The sequence below is a fragment of the Oxyura jamaicensis genome, chromosome 4 (assembly GCF_011077185.1).
Source record: "Oxyura jamaicensis isolate SHBP4307 breed ruddy duck chromosome 4, BPBGC_Ojam_1.0, whole genome shotgun sequence".
NCBI lineage: Eukaryota > Metazoa > Chordata > Aves > Anseriformes > Anatidae > Oxyura > Oxyura jamaicensis.
The window spans coordinates 51458463-51484125 of NC_048896.1; the positions used below are offsets into that span (position 1 = coordinate 51458463).

Genomic DNA, 25663 nt, shown 5'->3' on the forward strand with positions numbered 1-25663 from the left:
CCTGAATCAGATTTTCCCAAGTAGCACTGAATATCACAATGGGCAATAGCTTCATAATGAAGATCTCCTTGCTGGAAAAACAAAAACAAAAAAACAACCATTTTCCATGTAACAAAACAACAGGAAAAATTCAATTTTTTCAGTGCATAATTTGGACAAGTCAAGGAAGAAAACTAAGGTTGCCTAGAGATCTGTAATTCCATCACTGTTTAACTCTGAGTGCTTAACTTTTCGAGCTAAAGAATGGTCTGGTATTGAGCATTTTCCAGGACTAAGGGACAAATTTCTGACCAAAAAAGGGAACTGCTGCAGTCTGGTCGGCAGTACATAATAATCATTCGGCGCAACTTAATACAATACCTTGGACACAGTTGAATATATCTGCAGAGGTATTTCAAACATCACTCCCACATTGGTGGCCAAACAAATACTAGAAAGCACATTTGTTACAGCGTCTTTCATACTGAGTTTCAAAGAAAATACATTCCAGCAGCCTGGAGGTAGAGTCAAAGGTTCAGCGAAGTTCAGAATCTAGAAAGAATCAAATGACACCTGAATTAAATCTGGAACGGCATTTTTAGTGCAAGCTGTACCTTGAAGAGTATAAACTTTCCATTTCTTTGTGGTTTTGCTGTTATTACACACACGTATGTGCCCATAACTGATCCATAGTCTGCACATATAAATCTCCTATCTAAATAGATGAATGGCCAACTAGATGCTTACATCATGTGCTTATTCATAAAACTGAATTGCCTGGTTTGAATCAAGCCAATGTGCAAGTAAACTATTGGCTTCGTCTTCCAAACTTCAAAGCTCATCTATGTACTGAAGACTTCCATTACAGCCTATGAAGAAACACTCAACCAACCCTATAGAGCATAAACAACACACACAACAATTCTGAGAACTGAGCAATGTTCTATAATTTGATGCATCTGCAGCTGCAACTGAAATGAAAAAAACAGTTGCTAATAAAATAATATACAAACAAGCCAGACGGTAAATAATGCCTACAGAGAGCCCAAACTTTTCAGTGCCTAAGATACAAGTGCACAGCTACCTTTATTTTTTAACTGATTTCAATCAGTACTGAGAACAAGGTCTGTGAAAGAATCTATTTGTATGTCAAAGGAGCAAATCCCTAAATCAAAGACAAGACACTGTATGAAGCCAAAATAAAACTTACTTTTAAAATGTTCTTTGTTTCTCTAGCTATGTAGACTTCGTTCAGTTCAATGCTGAAGTCAAAGTTGTTTGTAAACCATATGGACCAAAATCCTGAAGTATTATGGTGTGGTTCTATATGAAACATTGCTGCAGAAGGATTAACATCAAAATACCTATAAGTAAAAACAGAATAAAAATAAATACAACTGTAATTGCCCTTGAGCATCCACAAGCAGTCCACAGGTAACTGCAGTGTTCTAATACAATGAAGTCTCCTAAGGTCTTAAGGAGAAAATAAAATAATTTCCTTTAAAATACTTACATATAATACCAGAGTAAAACTTGACAAGAACAATGTAAAAGAGGTAGGCAGGTAAGCATTCCACCCTCTCGCTATGTCACAGTACACTGCTTACTGCTTTGTGATAAGGTAGGTTGGATAAAATTGGCAAAAGAAAACTGAAGAAATGTTTGTGATTTTTCTGTCACAACCCTGCTTCTGCATTGGAGGAGCAAGGATGGTGGAAGTTTTATCACAGCCTCTAAGCAATGCTTTTATGATGTAAGCTGCATATTTTTATTACTGACTCCTGAAATTCTTACTGTATGAAATACAGGATTGTTACCTGAAAAGTCACAGGTCTGTTTTGGCAAATGACACAACAACAGGAAGAAGCCTCTTCACCCTCCTTAGAACTGCTCTATGACAAAGCAAGCTAACTTTGTTTCTTTGAGTAGGTTATAATATTCTTGTAGTATCAATGAACGTTAAACAAAAATCTACCATTAACATACCCTTCCATCACAGGACAAGAAAGACAGGCTTTTAGTGTTGTAGTGCCTTCCAATATGTTGTTCTTGTCATCAGAAGAAGGACTCTCACTGTCACAGTATGAAGCTGGAAAAGAACAGATATGCAAGGGAATACATCAGCCAGAAGAACAAAAGCAAGGACTTTCATGTGAGGATTCCGAAGAATGTTACCAAGGGGAACATTCACTGTTCCACTTCTCACACAGGTGAACAAAGAAAGCACCTATTGCTAGTGCCCTAACTTTCTGAGGTTTGATTTAAAAATAATTTATGAATGCTAAACATTTTCATAATACAAAGCACACACAACAAGGCTGCGAAGAGCAACCTGACCGATTTTAACCATGTGTCATCAACATGACATTCTTAATTATCAGAACATGCTGCTTCCTTTCAATAAAAGGAAGTGTTCTGAAAAAAAAAAATAGTTCCTTTCTTTCTCCTTACTTGCCTTTTTGAGGAAAAAGGAAAGCCCATGTCATTATGAAAGCAGCCTGTTTCAGAAACATTTAAGTCTATGCACTGCAGTCTAGTGGACAGAAGAGGAAACAAGCTGGAGTCAGCAATGCCTAAATCTTACTCTTTGCTCTTCCACAAACATGCCTGGTCTCGGGCAAGCCTCTTGAATGATCTTGCCAAGAAATGTCGTAGAAAATGACCACCCAAGAACAATAGCCTTTTAGAAAATATATTGGAAACAGAAAAATAACCACAAATTATAAAAGGATGTTGAAAAAGCATATTCAATAATTATGCTTATTTTAAAATCAGCTAACAATTTCAGTATATGTTTTCTTCTTTTTGAAAAATATATAGCTTAGAGCCTCAGATCAGCATAAAAGGAAGCATATATACACAAAAATGATGGAAATAATTAACAGAAAGAATTCATCCTCCCTTCAAAAAATTCTTATTTTTTTTTTCCTGAGATTTTTCAAGATCTGTCTGCTGAAAAAAGCTACTATTGCATAGATAATTAGACAGGGTTTGATTATAATAAGTATATGCATGCTGTACCTTTACAAGAAATAGAAGCAACTTTTGTAAAGTTAGTAGATGATGAAGATAGCAGTACTGGCTCCAACTCCACAGGTGATCTGCCATTTTGAGACAACTGTTGTATTTCCTGCACGAAGACAAGATAAGATGATCCTTGTAGCACTACCATCATTATTACTGTAGCTCTCGTATTAGCGTATCTTCTTGTTAAATTTGCAAGCCAATATCTGCAATTTTCTCACAACTTCTAAATAAACCCATGGATTTTTATTCAAAGATAGCAGCTCCTATGTCTTAAAAAAATCCATTGCTGGAAGTACAACTCATCTTCTAAAAGACATATTAAGATGTCTGGGCACAATGTAGAAATATAGACGTGTAACATTTGCCACCAGCAAAATCCCATCTGCAATTAGAGTAAGCCAGTGGGTTAATTAATTCCCTAATTCAACACCCTAAAATATGGCTTCCTAAAATCCCATACTTACCTGTATATGCACATGGCTGTTCCCAGAATGCAAGATGTACATATCTACCGTGGAATCACCTGTTCGAAAGAATGAACATCGAGGTAAGCTCACCAAGGATTGAAGCTCTCTTGTTGAGCCAGACACTCCTATGAGAAACAATCATAATTTAAATTTAAAAAGCTTTCTGTGCAACAGCTGCCCTTGTAAAATTGAGGAGATATGTGCATCTGAGGCCGGAAATCCTCTCAGACCACTTTATAAAGGAGAAGAAATCCACTTAAGATTTTTGGCCTTAACTATGAAGGCAAGCATCAACAAGATATCTTCCTTCATTATCTCCTAAATCCAGGATGGAACAACTCCTCTTTCCTGCAGGCAGGGAGGCAAGAGGCTCAGCTGAAGGAAAGGTGGGTGGCTGATGTTGCTATGAATTTTTAAGCGGCCAAAGCATCAATAGCATGTGATAGTCCAGTTAAATAAATAAAAAAAAAAACTACCCACAGCCTGTGTAAGCACACAGCTATAGAAGAGCCTGGGTCACCTGCTCTGAACCACAGGCATTCTTGGGAGACAATGCAAAGCTAGATTTGGTGCCTCACGCCTTTGGGGCTTAATCACCAGGTATTGTAGTAATTTTCTATCTTTAGCAACAAGAAATGGATATAAGCCAGCTTTCACCTGCAGGTGTGGTGTATTTGATTACCACCCTTGGTCCCTGCTGAAGCTACACGCCCAGTCACTGGACACTACAAAGATCTGGAGGACCAAAAGAAGAGCCACAGGACAGACAAGACACAGCTATTACACCACGGTGGTCGTAACACTTCAGTGAAGGAAGGAGACCTGAGTTCTTGCCTTTGCTTGTATGTGAAGTAAGTAAATAGAGGCTAACAATGCATCATTCTCCCAGTTTACCAGGTAGAATTTCTGTGAATGAGTGTGCTTTGCTCAGCTGCCTGAGAGCAAGACTACAGATGCCACCTTCCCAAAGAGAGTTCAAGATGTTGATGCAGATGCTCCATATTCCCACAGCTGTGAGATTTAACGCACACACTCATCTACTACCTTTCCAGCTGGCAAGTTCCCCTGTGCAGACCCTGCCTACTTGCTTGTCCCACTCTAATGCATGTTGAGCAAAGAGACTAACACAGCATCACATTCCATTTTGTTACACCTTCCCCTCAAGACCGTGTCTCTCATTTAATTACACAAATGGAAGGCAAGCAAGCAAATGCTGCTGTTTTAGTATGGTACTGAACTGGTACTTATGGAGCAAAAAGTGGAACTTCCCACTGACAGCAAGTCCGAAGGGATTATATGATCAACCTCTAATCCAATGAGCATTCATACCTGCATTACATGTAGTAGAGAACAGCCTTAAAACCATACCTCCAGCACTTCACCCATCAAAAGTGTCAACAGTAAACACCCTTGAAATGACAGATGTGAACAACTCTGCCAGCACCAGAATAAATGTACATCCACAATTCAACTTCAAGTATCGGCATCCCATGGGCGGGGAAAATAGGTTACAGTGGGTATTTCAGTTTCAATTGTGCAAATATCACATCACAGGACAGGCACAGGGGAACGGCACATAGTGTTTTGTGACCAGACCTTTACCTGAACTTCTCAAAAGATAAGACAATCACACTCTTTTTATTAGCATTAAAAATTACTATTTTAATTCAGACTCTTAGGAAGTCCTTCCTTCTTCAAAAAGTTGGACTGGCAGGAATGCCTAAAAAACCTAACCAAACAGACCACAAAGCTCTATAAATAATTTAAAACCTCTTGGATTTAGAAGATTTGTTCACCCAATAAACGTAGCATAAAGAAACTACAAGGAGTTGATTGTTTTGCCTGTGGCATTTTAGCTTAGAAGAACCAATGATGCACACATCTGTACTACCTCACTACCCCACTATCCACAATATTCTGAGTACTGTACAAACCACTCTGCCTTCACAGTCCTATTATGACTAATTTAATTCCTAGGAAACTAGGCACAGAGTTGTAGAAATCAAAGGACTGGGATATCTTTTCATATTATTTAAGCAGATGTGTTAACATCGGGAAAATAGCAATGAAGCAGATGTAGTTAGCAATTGTTACCTTTATAAAGAGGACTGCACTTAGTGCAGCTCTGCCCTAAGCAAGTGGCTGACAAGGTGTATTTAACTGACTGTTTTTCCTTACTTGCAAAAACTTTAGAGTGTTGCTGAAATTATTCAATTTAGCACATCAAATTATAACGTATGTATAAAACCAATTTCTATTACAATTAACAGTGGTATTTAGGACTTACCTGAGGTCTTTGTTTTTTCCATTGCTACATAAACTACAAAAAGATTCTCCAGTAAGTATTGTCTGTGCTCCACAAAATCTTGTTGGGCATTTTCCATTCTTACCGTTAAGCTCATTTCTAGCAGCATTGGGTCATCGGACATAAAACAGCAACTCTGGAGCGAAACAAAGGGATATACAGTGTGTGTGTGGTGGGGGATGAAATGGAAAAAGTCATTACAGCAAGTTATCTTGAGAAGTTAATCAAAGGCATTATCTAACAGACAAGGTCTTCAGCACACAAGTGCTGATAAACAGGAGTAATTAGGACCTCTGCTAAAATTCTCAGCAGAAACCAAAGACAGTGCAGATACAGACAGCACAGCAAAAACAAAGACGAAGAACAACTAAAAAGGACACTGAACCTTGAAAGAATGCAAATTTATAAACTGTCTTAGTCAGTCTCACCTCAGGGACTGCAAAACAGTTTCCTTTGTTAAATCCTCTGCCTTCAATAAAATGTGCCATAAACAGACTGATGCATGTGTCTTAATGGTAGGAAGACAGTTCATGTTCACTGGTCTGTTTATAGTTAATTTTTCCAAATCCTGTGTTTTTTGTCTCCATTTCTCACTGAAGTAATTTTAAAAAAACAAACATACATGTACAATTCTTAATAGAAAACACTGTCGTCTGGCTAGAATACTTCAGATAAATACAAATAGGATCTTATTTCCTTTCTAAGTAGTGGCTGCTGCTAAGACAGCTGAGTCTTAGCAACTACAAAGACACAGACACCATTTTGCAAAAAATTAAATGCAACAAGCAAAACAAAACTAGACAATCAACAATGAGTAACAAATTTGTCCTGCATCACACGATGAAAGGTCACTAAACTCAGATTCTGCTGCTTTACCACAAGGACTACTTTGGAGGTAGAAGAGAAGACTTCCACACCCGACACAAGAAGTGCTCTAGTGAAGGGGCAGCAAACACCTTCAGATACCCTGAAGTGGCACAATGACGTGTAACAGGAGGGGAAGCATCTGTGGATGTCAGTTCCCTCGTAGTACATCAAATAAACCCTCAGTATTTGCAATAGCTACCAGAAGCACAGAGGATGCTGCTGTAGAGACTCAAGCATAGGGGTGATGTACCTTTGGGAAGCTTGTATCAGAGAGCGGGCAGCTATCCTACATGTGATCTTAAACTTCCAGGTGCATCTCAAGCCTAGCCTTGTTTACCATGCAATGCAAGAGTCAAACATGAAATAAAACAGTACAGGATCACTATGATCTGTAACGTACAGAAAAATAGCTATGGAGTTTTGACCTAGTCATGCTTGATGAAAGAAAGGTGCTGCAGACCACTGACTGCTCCAACCTATAGATGTGATCCAACAAAATACCTGATCAAGTGCCAGCATCACTGCGAACCATTACTTATTTACTGTGTAAACTCTTTTGAAGACAAAGGGGAATATGATATTCTGCTGGCACTGCCCAGGAGTGGGAAATCTAGTGCCTTACGTGCTTGTTCAGCACTTTGGAGGGGGCTTTTCTGCAGAAGGATTCGCCCCTCCTCAGCTCTGCTGAACATCAAAGCGTTGTTTCAAAGTCTCTTGGAAACACAACTCAGGCAGTCCAGACTTCAGACTCTCATTTCATTGCTCTTTTGCCAGTATGAACCAAAAATTTGTAAAAAAAAATTTCTGGAGAAAGAAAATTCCAAGAATCTAAACTATTACTAATATATTGTTCTAATACTTTATTTAAATAATATAACATGTATTACAATGCATAGCTAGTTAGGAATTTTGGAGGAAGGGAAGGGTATTTTCTTTTACCATTTCACCTTCTCCTAATGGTAATAGTGTGGTGTGTGTAACATTTCATTTATACCACAAGGTACAGTTTTATAGAATCACAGTTAAAAATCACAACTCTTTTTAAAACTGAGACATCTGAAACTGCATTGTTGCTAAAGCCTGTAAAACTCTGGAAAGCATCCCTCCAAACAGGAATTAAAATAAGACAACTTAAGTAGACATCACATGATAATAAAACATACCTTAATTTGCTGATATGCATCATTAGGTAAACTGCATTCAAGGTGAACACGTAAGAGACTGGCATTCATAGTTTCTGCCTGTAAGACAGAAAAGTGAAGAAAATGTCAAGCAGATTGCTTCAAAAGATGTTACCATATTAATCTGATTCACACACTACAGTTTATAAAGATAGTAAGATGGTCTCCATACATGCATGACACAGCAATGTAAGAAAATTGTAAATATATATATATATATATTCTGTATAGTAGGGCAGCAAACTTCATTTCTCAAGAAATGAACTCCATTATTACCTACTTATCAAACTATTATTATACACAATTGCTAAATATTTATACAGCATCAACACCAGAAAACCTTATAAACTTCCATTAGACAATAAACTGTACCCAACACAGCCTTTTTGTCTAATACAAAAGCTTCTTTTCTTATTTTCTCTGTCGGTTGTATACTGAAATACAGCTGCTAAGCCAAGAATGTAATGCCTCCTGGATATGGTCTTACACATAGGTTTCGTGCCAAAATGGACAGACAGAAAATGCTTACTTCACCTTTTTATTGATTGGAAAGGGAAAAGGCAGTGATTGTGCCAGCTCGTAAAGCACTCATAAATCTGATGGGGCAACAGCACCAACAAAGCCAAGCACAGTTCATGAAAGCTATTTGGGAATCTGAACTGCCAACTTAACTGCACATACTGCTTAACCAGTATATGTAAATTCTTGATAATAATTATATAAAAAAACATTAAGTTACAACTAGAGTGACAACTCTTATAATTACAGCAAAATTACCTAATGACTTTGAGACTGATGTGGAACCCCACTCAGATTGTCTTTTGATACCCAACTAATTCTGAACAGGGTGTCTGCAGGTTCAATTTCCTCAAGGTGTCAATGCAACTTCTTTTAAATAATTTAAATAATTTGATGCTGAGAGGCAGAACTGAATAAAAGGTTTTAAAGTACCCAACAGCCTACTTCGTATCTCCATGGGGCAGACAGAAGGGAGCAGGGTGCATCTGAACAGAAAGATATATTGCATTTGTTTATATGATGGGGTATGGTTTCAGAAAAGCACAGCCCAAAGGAAGCCAACGCAAAATCTGCAGTCTTAGTTCAAGTGGATTTCATACCGAAATGACTTAGGCTTCACACAAGGGGGCGATCCAACCTCTGCAAAGGTTCGATTAGCAGCACCAAAACACAGGCACATGCCTCCAGCACAGCTCGCTGAAGGTGTACAAACTCCAATCAGCTCTTTTCTTCCTGCAAAGTCTGTTGTCCTCATCAGTTTTGAGAGCACTTAAAACCATTTGGCTCCAAAACATGCACCTCTTACCAACGTCTCACAGCCGCAACTGCTGTTTTAACAAGGCAGTCAGACATGAACAGCAACTTTTCGGATCACTTTTTTGATCACACAAACCTCGTTACTTAAAATTCCCTTCTCAGTGGTTTTAGAAAAAACACTAATTTCCATGACAATAAACAATGAGGGTGTTAACACTTACTCAATGCCATGACAGACCCCTACCCCCATAAAAAATTCAGCTAAATCATGTTTTTCCAAAGTTTTATTTGAACTTCTCTTCTTGACCTGGAATAGGCCTACAGAAGAACCTGCTATTACCTTAAAGACTGAAGCTGCTAATATAACACACAGTGGGAAAAACATTATTGGGGTGTATTCAGTGTTGACCTGTTTTCTATTGCAATTCTTTATTTCTCTTTGTAAAGGTTACCTTCAGAAAAGGAAAAGGGTTTTCATGTATCTGAGCCAGACAATAGACGCACAACTGTTGTTTTTAGTGTCTCAAAACACTGGTAGCATGACTGCATTAGCCATAAAGGCAAATAAAGAATCTGGGAAGAAGATGCCAAGCTGAGCTTCCCAGACAACAAGCCCATGACCATGTTCACTGTTCTCAGGAGTGGAAGCATTTCATTTACACTGCAAGCGACGCTGCACAGGAATCGCAGAGTGATGAATTTTACAGTGCATATTCACACCAAAGGCAAATTTAAAAGGAGAGGCAAATTACAACAGGAAAAGTTAGAAAAAGCAATGCATAACAAACACAACCACTGCCACTCCTTCAGTCACCAGAAAGTTAAGATGGTGCCTCTGTTTTGTATTAGATTTGCATACAGGAACTCTATGGACAACTCTAATGGAAGCCACTCAGATGAAATTCTGGCCAATTTTGGTACACTCTTCAATTAAAAACCAGAGAGGGACAGATGCCTCTTTCAAGAAAAGTAAATTAATAAATTCAACCATTTGATGTGCCAGGAGTGCCATTCTGCTGGAGAAGGTCTAGGATTCTCGTTGGGGGACAGAACAGTTGGCAATTATTCAGGAAATAATTCACCCATCACAAGAGACAGAGCCTCAACAGGCCCGCTGGCACAGGTCACCTCAACGACCACCACACAACTGCAGAACTGAGGCTGCTTTTAGGGGCAGGATTCCTCATTCTGCCCCAGGTACCCTGTCAGTCAGACATGGCTCTACACAAGATCTTCAGAGATATTACTGCATTAATATCAGGACTTGTAGAGTTCAAACCACTTCCTGGAGTCTGACCGTATTATAATTTGAAACGAACAAACACAGAACGAGCTTCCCCTTCTTTCTGAATGTTGATACATTAAAGTTTCCTTCCAGGACAGTCCCTGGTCTTGAAGAGCCACTCCACTGCTGTAAGTGAAGCACTGTTAATAAGCTGTTCTTGTAACAATGATTCAGCAGAGTTTCATCAGTTTTCTGCAGGCAGTTATCAGGATGGCACACCAAGAAAACTCTACTATCCTACCACAGTCCCTCTCCACACCCTAACACACTGCACAAATTTGCTTCTGTCATCTTCTGTTCACCTGCACAAAACATAACTTAAGGAGTCTTGGGAAGCCAGGAAAGTGATGCCTGTGTCTCCTGTGATAAGACATCCCTCCCTGCAGCTCACTCCTCCATTGACATTTCCAGCCTGTTTGTACAGCGTTTTGAACACAACGAGGCACTGATGTAGCTGCCTGCTAAGTGCCACGCAAATATTAAACAACGCCCCGTAACAGGCAACTGGAGCAGAGGCTGTATCCAGAAGCTGGGTAAACAAAGATGACCTACATGTGCTCTGCCATCTGCCACGGCTTAGCGGTAACTAGTTGCTGCTGAACGGCCATGTGGACACACTATGAATTCAGTGTTGGATACAGCTCGCTTCCTCCCAGCTCCTGAGCCAGAAATACCAGGATCCAGGACCATAGCCAGAGCATGCTGATTATGAACCCTCCACAAGCTGAAACTTGGAAAAAAGCACCAGAAAGAAGGTGAAATTCAACAGAAGAAACAGTAACTTTGTTTTTCTTTTTCATCCTCATTAATCACAAGAGCTTCTGGTTAAAAATATTGGGGAATGACAGAAAAGCCTGGGTGCCTTCACTGACTTAGGAACAATTTAAACCCACAAACTCAGTGCAGCACGGAAGCTCATTTTCCCCCAAAAGCAGCAAAACTTAATCCACATCCCTATGCACAGTTCTGACCGCTCACCTTCACAACAAGTTGTTACTAACTGGAAAAGCTGCAGAAAGTCATTGCCAGCTTGGTTAAGAAATAGCCAGCCCATCACAGGAAAGGATACTAGAGAGCTTGGATTGCTCAGCTTAGCTAAAAGAAAGCTGAAAGATGTGACGCCACATACAAATCATTCTGGGTTTAAGCGTCAGAAGCATGAGTAGTTATCTAAACTGAATGTGCATCATAAACAAATAGAAACTGGCAACACATAAATGTTCAGACTGGAAGTCAGATGTAGGTTTTGACTGCAGAGGAGTAAGAACAGGTGTTTGAGTTATGGTGACAATGCATCCAGCAGTTGTGAGAAGCCCTTCTACTCATCACCACTGGATTACATGAAGATGTTACCTTTCCAGCCTTGACAATGATGGATGCCACCTTCAGTGTTAGAAAGCAGCTTAAACACAACCATCTTTAAAAGAAGAGCTAGTAGATGGGGGGGGAAAAGACAAGCCATGGAGCCTTCACTGACCATTCTCACAGGTTTCCGAGCAGTATCAGTAGACTTTAGAGGCAAGGATATCTTTAGCATATCCAAGCGAGGCTTATGCTACCCTAAACGTACACTAGTAATTCACTTCCATTAAAAACAAACTTCAGTAAATGCACAATTAGGTAGGTATGGCTGATTTGTTTTGCATGTATTTTTCACTAAAAAACTCCATTGTTTAGTATTTATGTGTCCTTAAGTTTGTGTATGCGTAGTCACTCAAACGTCATGGACCTCTTCCTCACATAGCTTCTAAGCCTATAATATAAACCAGAGAAGAAGGAATCATACCAACTTTTTTGGGAACCAGATCAGACCATTAGTGGGGTAAACTGAAAGAGACACTTATGGAGCAGACAGCTATCTTTAAAGCAGTGAGAAAGGACCCAAACTCGAGCCACAATCTCCACTTCAGTCCTTAGATCTCAACTACCACCTTCAACAGCTGAGGAGACTGCAGCACTTGTGTCCATATTGGTAACACAGTGAACTGAAGAATAATTCCCCAGTTACAGCCAGGCAAAGATAAATTACACCCAGAGCTAGGAGAATTGAGTCAACACCCTTTCGCATCCCGTGTACTGAGACGAGAAGGGTGCCAGGTGGTACCGTCCTCCACTGCCAAACCACCTCTTGTACTTTAGAGAAATAAAGCAGAGGAAAATGTTCCTCACCATATACGTCAAACACTCTGCACAGGACGTCAAACACTCCCCACAACTTGTCTAACTCAGGCATTCAGGTAGAACTGAATGAACAGCAGTCTCCTTTCAAACCTCACGTAGTATCTGACGACAATCCATCAAGCTAGTTGAGAAGATGCAGAATAACATGTCATGAATAGCACCTTCCCTCCCTCCACCACAAATTACTAAACCTAAAGATTTTTGGTTCCTTCACAATTGTCTGCCTACACACACCCACAAGAATACATACTTGCATGTATACAGGAAAGACTGGTGCAGGGGAAAAGAATGAGAGACAAGGAAATTGTGCATTATCCTTGGGGAGAGGTAAGACTGACCTAACGTACAGAGAGCAGACTTAAAAATGAGATTTAAGGTGAGAATTTCAGGTAGAAGAAACGGAAGAAGGCATCATGAAGGCAATCAGTGCAGGTTATATTTAGATACAAGATGAAATTCTGTTATGTGCTATAATATTCTAAAATATGTTTAACAAAAACTAAAAACACGTATCACACAGAAGTTCTTATCCATAAAAAATATGAAGGGAATCTGAAAGACCATTTTTCCAGTTATTCACTTGAGCAGTACTACACTGGATGACTATGAAAATACCTGCAACTGCACCTAAACCTAAGAAACTGATAAACCTTCTCTTCCAATTTAAATAGCTATGCCTCGTAAATCCATCTTGCTGTATTCTTCACAGTTCCCTACTTTAGTCAAGCTGAGGTAAACAAAGCTGATGTCTTCAGCATTAACAGAGGTAGAAGGGGATACACCAGCTTGACTCTCAGCACTTCTCATCCATGCAGCACGCCACGCGTTCTAATTCTGTGACAAACTGTGTGTATCACAGCTCTGAACTGGCATGAGGAACAGGTCTGAAATAAAATGGGGGGAAAAACAAAAAAACACACAGCCCCTCTAAAGCGACTCCCCTCCCCGACCCTATAAGTGGATTTATTTATTTTCGAGACATATAAATTCTCCACTCTGTTTCAGAGCAACGGCACACAGTTTTGTTGGCACATCTGAGAGGACAGCACAGCACAGAAGCAATACTCAAGAACAAGTGGAAGTAGCTTTAAGGCCAAAGGCTTTTGTCTCAATAGAGCCAGAACACCAGCTCATCACAGTAGCCCTGTATCTCATAACCCCTCTCCCACAGTCACTGGTACTTGGATTTTCTGTTAACATTCCTTGTATCCCAACAACCTGAGGACAAAAATATTTTATGTTTAAGTAGATTAGTGTTTCACTACTGTCTGAAATGCATACTGTACCAGCGTTTGTGTTGCCTGGATGTTTTGAATATGCGGAAGCAGTAAATAGGCATTTGCTAGCTGCATTCTAGGTTCTTCTGGAGTAGATGTCAGAGTTCCCACTCCAAAAACCTTTTGTTAAAAAAAAAAAAGTCATTACATCAACATACAGTATTTCAGTTATCACAGTAATATAGAAAATTATTTTACTAATAAGAATCCCAAAGAACAGACTGGTTTTTAAAATTACATTCTTTTAAAGATAATATATATATATTAAAACATTTTCCATTGTGCAAAGTAAATATACACACAAGTGGCACATTAGGCATCTTCACTCATTCACTATTACAAAAGAAAACCACCCATCAGCAGAGTATCAGGTTGTCTCAAAAAGAAAGCATTTAAACTCTTACTATTCTTCAGGCAATTACAATACAAGTATCTGGATGTATGAGATATCTGGAATCTGGCAATAATTCCTATTTTAACTATGATAGCTAAGCTAGTTATCAGACTTTTTTTTAATAAAAGTAAACAGGAGGTATTATCTTTCAAATTTTCCTCGCAAATGATGGAGTAAAGCAGTACTATTTTTCAAAACTAACTGCAATACTTACACACATGTAGTCCTTGTTGTCAATAGGCTACTAAGTAAAGCAGAGGGGGCTAAAACCACATACAGTGTTACGGTCAGCGGTAATTTCTGGAAGACTATGTTTCTAGCCAGAAGACATACTGAAATCAATGGCTTTGACTTCAAAATTAAGTAAAATATTTTTGATCGCTTTGGTTTTTAAAGCCTGAAATTTTCAGAGCACTCAAGATTTGCAAGTTTATTTTTTTTTTTACTGCTTTTATATTCCACTCTACCAAGATTAGTTTAAAGACAATGAGATGCAAGATAACCTCTGATGATTTTATTCTTTCCTCTCAAGAAAAACCCATTGGGGTTTTTCACTTACTTGTCTGAAAATAAATCTTTAAAACAGAAGAAAAAACATGTTTTAAATTAATAGAATAACAGTGTTCACTGCAGACCCTCAGGCACTAGATAGAAAATATCCAATCAAAGGGAATATGGGGAATTTTTAATTGTTTTTTAAATGGAAACATTTACAAAGTACATTTTACTGTAACAGTGGTATTCCTCCATTTGGAAGGATCTTCAATACATAATTCTCACATAAACACATTAGAAACAAACATATTTCAAAGCTTTTGGGCTCTCAAGAGCACTGTAGCTGTGCATCAGCCACTACAGTTATGCCCAATTTTGAAGCTCTTAAACCTAATGCAGGCTGAAATTATGGACAGTCACTTGCTCTGTTATAGATGCCTGGTGAAACTGTCCGTGAATAAGAGTATGCTACCAATTTTAGCAGCAGTCCAACAGAAGACAAACCGATTTTCTGGTGACACTGACAACTGCTTCCCTGCAACTTGTTCACAAAGGGCCCTGGTTGAGCTGACTGGGTAACAAAAAACAAGGGGTCAGGAGTGAATGCAAAGAGGGGATAAGATGCAAAAAAGAAAAGGTCAAACACTCTATAATGCTGTGTTCCCCTATCTTTGATGAAAAGTTCCCACAAAATTTGGCATCACCCCTAGTATGTGCTAGACAACTGCAATATTTGTATTCCAAAACCTGTATTTCAGTGAACTTATCTATGCTCCATTTCAAGGAGGTCTTTTTTCCAGCACAGCATCAAAGTATGAGAATGAAGGAGCTGGATGATTGATTAAAGCTGGCATTGTTTTTAAGTCACTAAATTCAGATTTAGATTTTTCTTCCACAACTTAATGAAAGTGAAGAACTTGAAACATGTAACATCCCTTATAAAAATCAAGTAACTTAAGACTCGCTTGAATTCTCTAGATAATCAGACAATAAGCTTCAACGCAAAGCCTGTAACTTCCACTTTCATGTTATAAGGACCTAAAGCTCTCACGTGTGCTGCATCCCCAATGTATTCACATAAAATGCTGCAGGGTAGTTGATGACCATCTCAAATATTTTCTACATATGTTTTTCATGACAAAAAAATTCCAGCACAGTGCATTCCAGATAATATTATATGGAGCCAACCAGTACTGACAGGACCATGAACTGCTGCGTACAAACAAACACACTGATTTTAACTACCACAAGTAGTCCCGCTAACAGTAGTTATGTTAATGGTATACAAGTACAAGGGATCACGAGATCAGCAAGATCTGGTAATAGGGATGAATTGTAGAATGTTACTCCACTTGACTTGTATCAGGAATTCAATGAACATTAAGTTCGAAATGCATGAATAGCACTTTTTTTAAAAACACAAATCCAAAACTCACACCAAAAATAAGCAAAGTTACCTGATATGAAAGTACTCCATGAGATGAGGTATTTATAAATAATGAGCTTTCAATATTTCCTTCTTCTGTTGGCAGAAAAAGCACTCTGAATGAAATTTTTCCCATCGCTGGAATCACCTACAGAGACCACAAAGAAGGTTGCTTGCTCAGTGCAGTTAATCACAACACCCACCATTCACCCACAGACATTTCCACATGTTCTTCTGCATCCGCAGATCCCACTAGCAGAAACTCAGCCCTACAAAGTTTCACCTGTCCATAACTCTCTCTCATCTCTTGCAGCATAGAAGAATTGAGAGCACTCAGCAACTTGCTGTATTATGGCTGGAATTTCTCAGCTAGCTCAGACCTCAGCAATGTTTTTTGCACAAGTTCATCGTGCAGCACTAACAGCCTCCACATCCTTTAAAACCCTTCCCCGCACGTAGGTACTTACCACAAATCAAGTCAATCACCTCTGTGACAAATAGCTAAATGAGTCAAAGCAGAACTTGGGCAAAACAATTCTAACCAAATAGGCCTGTCTAACCAAGAGAGCAATAAAGTTTGTCTGCACAGTAATATCCATTCAGGCATGGTGGGGAAAAAGAAAAAAAAAATACAACACCAGACAAAAGCATAATAAAATGCTTTGCACATCAGCAGAGGGTAAAATCTGGGCTTCATCAAACTCAGATCCCAGTGACTCATTCTTAACATGTGTCATATTGTTATACACCATAAAAAAAAATCTGAGTTAAAATAATGGTCTTAGATCCTATGGCAATTATGCTCATAATTGCAATACAAAAATGCATAAAACATTTTACTGTATTTTTTTTTTTTTGGTTGAGTATGCGAGACCATTGAAAAGACTGAAAATTCAAGGCTGTAAACACCCACATGCCTGTGGATGACTGCATAATGCTGCATATAACAGAATGAGATTTAAACAGCCAATTTAACACTGAAAAATTCTTTTCTTTCCGAGTTACTGTAAAACACATTTCCTACTGTAGGTTTTGGATGTCTTCTCCATTACCAATCTAAGTAAAAACGAGCAAAAAGTGCTAGCAAAAACAGAAAGAAGTTGGAGGTCCTAAGGAAAAGCACAAAGAGAAAACACAGAATGAAAAGTTTAGGCCAAAGAAAGCATGAAGGCTTGGCACTTGGCCATTACATAGTTTCCAAAAGTACATCAACACTCACCCGGCTATGAACAGGAGACACATGAAACTGTCTAGTAGCTGTAAACACTGAATTCACCACAACTTCTCTATCTCTACTAGGGTTGTAGGCATGCAGCATTTTAGCTCTGGGTAACCCCAGTAATCTAAAAGGGGGAAAAAAGAGAAAGAAATTGTTCACTTTATAAGAATAGGCAATGTACAAAAAGCATCCAAACAAATCACACCAGAACATGTCGATATGAAAGTTTCACAGATATGATTATTCTCTGGAAAAATACCAAACAAATTTTGCCCTTTAACATACAAAGACAAATAACACTGCAATGCAAGAGGTGCGCCTAGCCAAAGCTTACTTGGGTCACTCATAGTTTTTTTTGTTGTTTTTTTTTTTAATGCAACCCTTACTAAACACAAAGCTTTCAATAAAGAAGTTCAAATAACCGAAGTCTTGTTTTGTTTTGTCAGCTAAAATAATGATCTCTTAAGGCTTGTGAGTTAGCTAATACATCTTAAAACCAGCAGCTTATATATACACCTTCTGAAACATTCCTTTAACTCACAAGGGTACTGTGTTTCTGTTTTGGTTATTGACGGAAGACAGATCATCATTTTAAAGTGTTTTGTTTTGTTTTTCTTAGAAGAGAATTAAAATCTCAAATAATCCACCATTTTGCCTTGGGTTTTCTGGTTTTTACTTTTGAAAGCTAAAGGAAGCAACAAGCTCTTCCCCCTCTAGAAAGAGAACTTTTCAAGAAAGGAACAACCAGCATGAGGAACTGATTTGACACACATGCAGAATCACCTGAGAAGGCCCTTCTGTTCAGTGTCTACCCAGAACGCATTACAGTTCCCTGTTCCTTTTTCTTCCTTTCTAAAACTGCATTAATTTTCATTTACCAAGTGCCTCAAGGTACAAAACAATTCCAACTCCGTGCCAGTTACTTACTATTTTTCTTTTTTTTCAGAGGATGGAATGATCTCAGCTAATGATCTTCACCCAAACGTAGCCCAGCAGAGCTGTTCCTCCCCACTTAATTATTAATTGAGGTAACGATAACGCAAGACACTTACTGCATTCCAAAATGCAGGACTGAAGGGTGAAAATGTAAGGCCTTCCCATTTGGAGGCATCTTTGCTGAGAAGCTGAAAAAAGGGGAAAATATGACAATTAGTATTTAGTGCATGTGATACTATACACAGCAGGGAAAGACAACATTACAGGCTGTAGTTCCTTGTATTCCTAAGGATGCTATTTCCAAACCTTTTCATACATTCCTCTCTCTGCCTTGAGAATGACCTTTTAAGAATGTTTCTGTACAATAGCACACGTTGGAAAGCTCATGCTAATGAAAGCATAGCTTGATAAGAGTTTCATTTCACTCTAGATGCAATGCTGTCGTGAACAACCTCCCTTCCTTGAGCATAGCCCCTCAGTCATACTGATACACCTGTTTATGAGGCTGTGTAGGGAGCCATGGAGAAGTCACCTAAGAAGAGTCCTAAGGAATGAAAATTATGTCAGCATGAAGCAGATCCCCAGTCAAGTCTACCTGGCATTCAGACAAGCACTTGTACAAGCAGAGCTGAGAGATGCACAGGTAGAAAAGCAAATAGCAGCTTGTGAAAAACTGACATCAAAGGAAGCGCTCGCCTAGCTGGCTTTAATACAAAAGCCAACTCCTTCCTTCTAAGTAGAAGAGAATAAGAAAGAGTGTGGAAACATACACATCATCATCTTTCCTCTGCCCTAGGAACATTTACAATGAAGTTCCCATCAGTTCTAGCACATTTTTAGCTTATTTCAACATGAGACGAGATGCCCTTAACATAGACAGAAATCCCAGCGCATCTTCACCACTTTCTCAATTAAAACATGTTCTCCACAAGCCTAAACAGCCGTAGTGGCGAAAAACAAGCCCAGCACTTGCTCATTACAGCTACGTACCCAGTGTACCATGCTGTTAAAAACTTCCCCAGAAGCGGTCTGCAAGTTCCATAGCCTGAACCAGGCTCATCACTGCTGGATGATGCTAATAAGCATCCTAGCAAGAGCGAGTCTGAGACGGGAGGGAAGGACTGTGGTCTCATTTGTTATCCAGTTGCTTTGCGTAACATGCGGCAGTGCAGTTAAGTGGTTCCCAATTTAAAAATGCAGTTCTGTAACATTACACCTTTTATATAGTAAAGCACCTGCATAATTCTGTTGTTATATTCCAAGCCAATACAGCCATCGTAATTTATTACCAATCAGGCAAAGTTAGATTTATTACTATGAAAACCCACAACTTTTATGAAAACATTTCTCAGAGGAGGGAGTCATCTCCCTTGCCATTTTAGCAGGAGAAATGTGATACAACCAGGTAGTGCTTCTGGGGAATTGCTGGAAAATAATGTAAGAGCAAATGATGCAGAACTATGAAGTCCAAGTGAATGTCTGAGGCTCCTTCCAACCACCCCCAGCCAGCTCCTGTCCAGCTCCCACAGCACCTATCACCTTCCAGGCCTCCAAAAGTCATCCTCAGGGACATACCGAGAAGGAAAGTCTAAGCACTGTTGTAAACATAAATAGATCAAAATTGCCACTAAAATAAAAGCCCCAGATGTTTGAGGGAAGGCATGTTTCTTAAGGGTACTTAAATATTTATATGCATATATATATATCAAAATAAAAGTTAAGCCATACAATGTATGTATATAGTATCACCTTGAACCCCCTCATCACGTTTCTTATGTTTTTAGCACCCTGCAGGTACTACTGAGGTATCTTTTCCCACCTGAAAAACCTCCGCTAAGAAGGACAAGAAGCTGAGTACTCCTCTGTGCCAATTTGCGTAAGCAGCAGCAGCTCTCTAAGATTTACTAACCTGTCTTCTGAGGAATTCAGGCAGCCACAGCTTTTCTCCTCTTGACCCCAACTCTGCAACAGGCACCCAATGCTTTGGGGATGCAGTAGACTGCATTTCACCGAGTTGGGGAGAACAAGGACATGACATAGCAGTGGTTCTTCAAAATGTGCTAGGCTGCTGCTCAGCCAACAACCACAGCCAACCCTCTAGCCACAAAACAGGAAAAGCCCCATGAGAGCAGCAGCAGGGATCCCAGCACTGGCACCCCATCCATTCTGGAGAAGGCAGCCTGGACCTGGGAGGTCCAGCTAACAAACTCTGCAGGCTCTGAGCTGGCTTCTGCACATCACCATGGAGGTAATTCCTTCCACAAAAGCTGGGAGCAGTCCTGGACCCAGCCTCACCCCTAACACAGTCGCCCTGCAAGGAACAGCTCAGCTCCAAGCAAACGAGCACCCTTCTTGCAGAAGAGAACCACCCCTACACGGAGCTACCGAGCATCTCCACACACTGCTCCCCAGCAGCCCCGGGGATGAGACCCCGGTTGCAAGACACCCAGCTTCTGCTCTGCACCCCACGAGAGCTGCTGAAGTGCTCCAAGCCCCAGCCTGGCCCCGAAAGCAGAACAGCCACATTCCTGCGGCGCTGTGCTCATAACCCTGCCCAGTGGCCAGCTCCAGGGCGTCTGCAGCGCTTATCAGCAGCTGGAAGCAGTGCCAGAACGTAACTCGAGAGCCGAGTTTATTTGACAGCAGGACGCGCAGAAAGAGAAGTCTACCATTTCCCAATTCTGGATTTTTTATTATTATTATTATTTTCCTCCCCAAGGGAGAAAACAACAGGTTGGAATAGGAGGAATGGGCAGAGGACCATTCTGCCCTCTACATCCAAGCCACCAGTATGCATTTTAAAGCCCACCACTGTGAAGAGAAAGGGACAGGTCCATCAACATCAGAGAATGGCACAACACCCTTCTGCATCCCTGCCTTTGCAACGCAATGCAATGCATCCAGACCTCTGCAGGGGAGCTCACACAGAAGTTTAGTTTCAAAGACAATTTATTAAGATGCTTAAAAGTTGAAGTCACTTTTAAAATAGAACATTTAAAGAACCTCAACTCACAAATGGATTCACCTCGAGTTATGCCAAAAAAGCTCTCTTTTGGCTGCAGACTACATGCCCAAAAAAGTACACGGGACATTTCACGAGAATGTTACAGCCCTGGGAAAGACCCACAAACATCAGCCTAAGAATAAGTCTTGAAACAACAAACGTGGAGAAACAGTCTCCTCTTTGCAGAGGAGAAAGCTTGGTTTCTATCTCCTCCATTGCCATCTCCAAGCATCCAGCATCACGCTGAGCAGGCTCTCTAGCACAGCTCAGCTCCACACTCCACTTTGGGGCATCTCTCAGTTTTTTTCAGGCTCACCACCTGAACACCAACTTCCACGATACATTTTGATAGAACAGGCCAATTCTAAAATTTCAGGGGATGTTTTTAAGCATATGTGAACAGAACTGGAGAGAAACAGGATGAAAATGAAAGAGGGAAAGGGAATTTCTGACAACTGCCTTGGCACCTGAGCAGTTCCAAGGCACCTTTGTATCAAAGAAGTTATCAAAGAGGAAGTTTAGTTTCCTCCATCACCACTTATAATTCAATATCCTCCCTCCTTCTCTTGCTAGTCCAACCTCACCATACATATTGAAAATGCCGACATCCTGAACCATCGATCTCCAAAGGAAAGAAGAGGAAGAGCTGAAGGGATGGAGAGATGGGCAAGGAACCAGAGCACCCAGGGCAAATGGAAAGAGGCAGGCAATCTCCTGGGGTCCACCCTCTCCTTCCGCCGAGAGGCTCACCTCTTTCCTTACAGCAGTATTACTCACATTGCACAGGCCAAAACCAGAAGAGTGCTGACCCCCCAAAAAATGCAAACAAAAGCCCCAAACTACTGTGAATAAGTTGTTCCTTTTTAGAAAACTTCAAAAAACTGAGTCAATCTTTCTGACTATATATATGTATATATAATCCAGTACTCTGCAGAATAAGCAGCAGCTAAGCAGAATCACAGAGAACTTTACCCCAATGTCTCATTTTCTTCCATCAGCTCCTCCAAATCTTCCTTTTACCCTTTTTTCTTTGATTACTTCAGACTACCTTAGGATCCATATTATCTGATGATTCATATAGCAACATCTGCAGATGGAATAATCGAAACCGTTACTTGGTGAACTTTCCCCATCCTTCCTTTTTGTGCCCTTTGTTGACAGCATATGGAGAAAAAACAAAGGAGGGAGGGCATATTATTCCTGTTTTTCCTTTGTGTTTTTTTTTGGGAGCAGCAGGCAAAAGGGACTGGACTTTTAACATGCAAGAGGTCCTTTTAAGTGACTCTGCTTAGGTAGAATTATGCTGTTTTTTCATTGATAAAAATAAAATCCAACTTTTTATGTTTGGCGTTTTGGCACTTCCTATGTTCAATGTATGAATACTAATGAATCCACAGAATGAGGCTTTGAGATACAAAAGCATATACGTACACTATAGGAACGCACAATTTTTGTATGTAAACTGAAACAAAGAAATGAAATTCAAAAATCTCATTCACTGACTGATTTTGGATTCATTCCTCCAGACTACACCTGATAAACAAAGAGACTAAGAAGAGATTGACACATACGGAAACAAGTGAACCCAAATACTTTCAATAGTGCTGACTACAGCTGATGGAAAGAGACCGTCTTGACAAATGAATAAAATTGTTAACAGAGAATTAACAGATAGAGAAACAGATCCCGGCAGCAGCTGAACCAAAGTCTTCTGCAAAGCTTTTGTTTGTCAGGTCACCTAGCCCCTCTTTTCTCTTCTACATTTACCATCAAGACAAATGTCAAAAAAAACAAAACAAAACAAAACAAAACAAAAAAAAAAAAAAAAAAACACAGGAACTGGAACATTCCTAAACAATGTTTGTTTTTTTTTTTGTTGTTTTTGTTTTGCAACTAGCAAAATTAAAATCTTTCCTAATGGCAGAAATAACCATCAGAAAACACATCTACCCTGCTACAACCCTATCAGGCTCACAGAAAGGTCCTCTGTGGCTGCGGCACCTGGAGCAGTGCTGCTCCTGCCTGGTTCCCCATGTCCTCACCACCATGCGGGACCTCCAGTGCTCTTCTCAGCACCCCAAAAATCATGGGTTATTTATTTTTTTTAAATAAAAATAATGCCTAGCAGATAAAAGAACAAGCATGGGAGTTTTAAGCACTGAGAACCTAGAAGGCGAAATAGCCTCTGCTATTCTTAGTGCTGCATTGTTTAGGGAAGAGGGGGAGGACTGACTCACAGCTTCTGAATGCTTGGGGACAGGCAATTTGTCGTCAGGATTCATTTATATATACTTTACAAGAGCACTGTGCTGTCTGTGGAAGAAGGATGGTGGTCTTGTTGTTCTCTGAGCTACCCCACATACGTCAGGGACCAACTTCAGAGCGTGGAAGACAGGAAGGGCCAAAATGGCATCACCCATCAAAAAACACCGCGTGCAGGCCTACTATCTTGCCTATCTTGGCTAAAAATAGGAAAGGGGAGCTAAACCAAAATAAATCGGTGGGATAGACAAGACAACTTCTCTCCAAAAACAAACCCCATGATTTACAGCCATGAGTCATGACTTAAGGGGGGCAGACAGGTCAAACAACTTTTTTTTAAAAAAAAAAAAAAAAAAAAAAGTTGGCAAAACAGCATCGAGCCAAAAGTTGCAATCTGGTTTATTTTAAAAGGTACTGAGATAAAGAAGCAGGTAAGTGTAGAGAAACGTGTGAGACACCAGCTGCTCCTCACTACTTCCAAGCAGCCCCTGCGTGCAGCCTCCTCGGCCTCCTCTCCTCCATCCTCCAGTTCCCACTACCATTCGTGGTCCTTCTGGGCAACCTTCGCTCACCTCGCCGCCCGGTGTCCCCTTCCTGTGAAGTTCTGCAATACTGTTTATATAAGCTCTTCGCAGAACAGTTAGCCAAGCCAGCACTGCTTTATCTTCACTTATTACAAAACCACAACTGCATCAAATTCACAAAGATCAAGTTCATAGGATCTGATGGTAAAGCGCTTACAAAGTCTAATTTCTCAACAGGATACGAATGTAAGGACATAGATAAATCTGTTTTTTCTCCCTGTCCTCACACCCAAACAGACTCCTTGAAAAGTGTCCAAAATGCACGCCATGATAAAAATCAGAGTAAGACCCGTGAAGAATTTTAACAGAGAAGATGAGCAGTTAGACATGAAATCTTGTAATGAATATCTTGGTGAAAAGAAAAGGCTTTCTTCTCCAGATGTCTACGTGGTTTGTATTTTAGCAGCAGCAGCACAATAAAGTGTGTTTAACAACAGAATGGGATTATTCTATCCCATAAATCAATCCTCAACTTCAGAAATAAATGAAATCTGTACTAAATTAAGAAATGAGTTTACAATGACTTCAGTTCATTTGAAATTGTTTTCTGAAACGTCTTCTTTCAAAATCCTTCAGCCACCCAGATTTCAAGCAACAACCAAGCTCTCTAGAGATGGTCCAGAGGGAGTCTGTATCTTTTATGCATCTTGGACAGCTGCTTCAACAACTAAATAAGAGCAGAGATTCTGGAAAAGGCAAAGTGGTGCTGCAGAGAGTATTAGCAATGCCTCAGAGCTGCTTCATTAAGCCTGGCTTCCCAGTTGCTTTTACAAACTAAGGGCACAAAATCCTAAAAGCCCCCAGCTCAGCTCACTGAGACCACCGCACAGGTTCCTGCACAAAGCGGGTCACTCCGGCATGCAGTCAGCAAATCAAGCATGCAGATCAGGTATCCAGGCACCAGTGGGGCCTAAATTGAACCTGAGACTACGTGCGGACACACACACAAAAAAAGATGTCTTGTATCAGCCAGGCCAAGAGCTATCTGAAGTTATTTGTTTTGGATGAGCAGACTGGGCCCACTCGTCCAAAGTGCACATCCAACACTTTCCTCTGAAGCATCTCCACCACCGCCAGCAAAGCCCGAGTATCCAGGCAGGCAGAAGACCTACCTTCATGCTCCTTTTTTCTTCTCACAGTGAAATAATTGCTTGTTCATTTTGCAATACTTCAGAAAGCGATCTCTAACTACCTAAGAGAATGGTAACTGCTCTGAAATAAAGCCTTTACTTTACCTTTTTTCCATATTTTCTTAAGTTCTTAACAAAAGAACAGAAAAAAAAAAGTCACTTGCCTAACGAAACAAAAACTTCAGCTCCCTTAGAAGCCTGGGCATTCTTGACGTTTTATCCTGAATTACCAGGTCCTGGAATTCAGGGGTTATGAGAAAATGCTGTATTTCAGTTCCGTTTGAAGAATGCTTCTAGCCCATGAGTATGTGAAATAAAAACACAAATCCCAAAGGCACAAAGCGGTTCATGTGTTGTTGTTTTTTTTTT

The 25663-nt window shown here is 40.0% G+C and overlaps 1 protein-coding gene across 5 annotated transcripts in view; it reads right to left on the minus strand.

Annotated features, from left to right (window-relative positions):
- Positions 1–25663, minus strand: part of TMEM131L (transmembrane 131 like) — a 78580-nt gene that overhangs the window by 27064 nt on the left and 25853 nt on the right. For 4 of the 5 annotated variants that reach the window (XM_035324525.1, XM_035324522.1, XM_035324521.1 and 1 more), the window contains exons 4-15: positions 18431–18502; positions 17379–17502; positions 16191–16307; positions 13854–13964; positions 7809–7886; positions 5761–5914; positions 3471–3529; positions 3001–3109; positions 1966–2068; positions 1190–1343; positions 361–531; positions 2–71 (exon numbers count right to left, since the gene is read on the minus strand). In XM_035324525.1, the coding sequence (XP_035180416.1) occupies positions 2–71; positions 361–531; positions 1190–1343; positions 1966–2068; positions 3001–3109; positions 3471–3529; positions 5761–5914; positions 7809–7886; positions 13854–13964; positions 16191–16307; positions 17379–17502; positions 18431–18502 (1322 nt within the window). Of the gene's footprint in view, position 1; positions 72–360; positions 532–1189; positions 1344–1965; positions 2069–3000; positions 3110–3470; positions 3530–5760; positions 5915–6206; positions 6372–7808; positions 7887–13853; positions 13965–16190; positions 16308–17378; positions 17503–18430; positions 18503–25663 lie in introns of those variants that run through there. The other variant, XM_035324524.1, reaches the window with a different exon arrangement.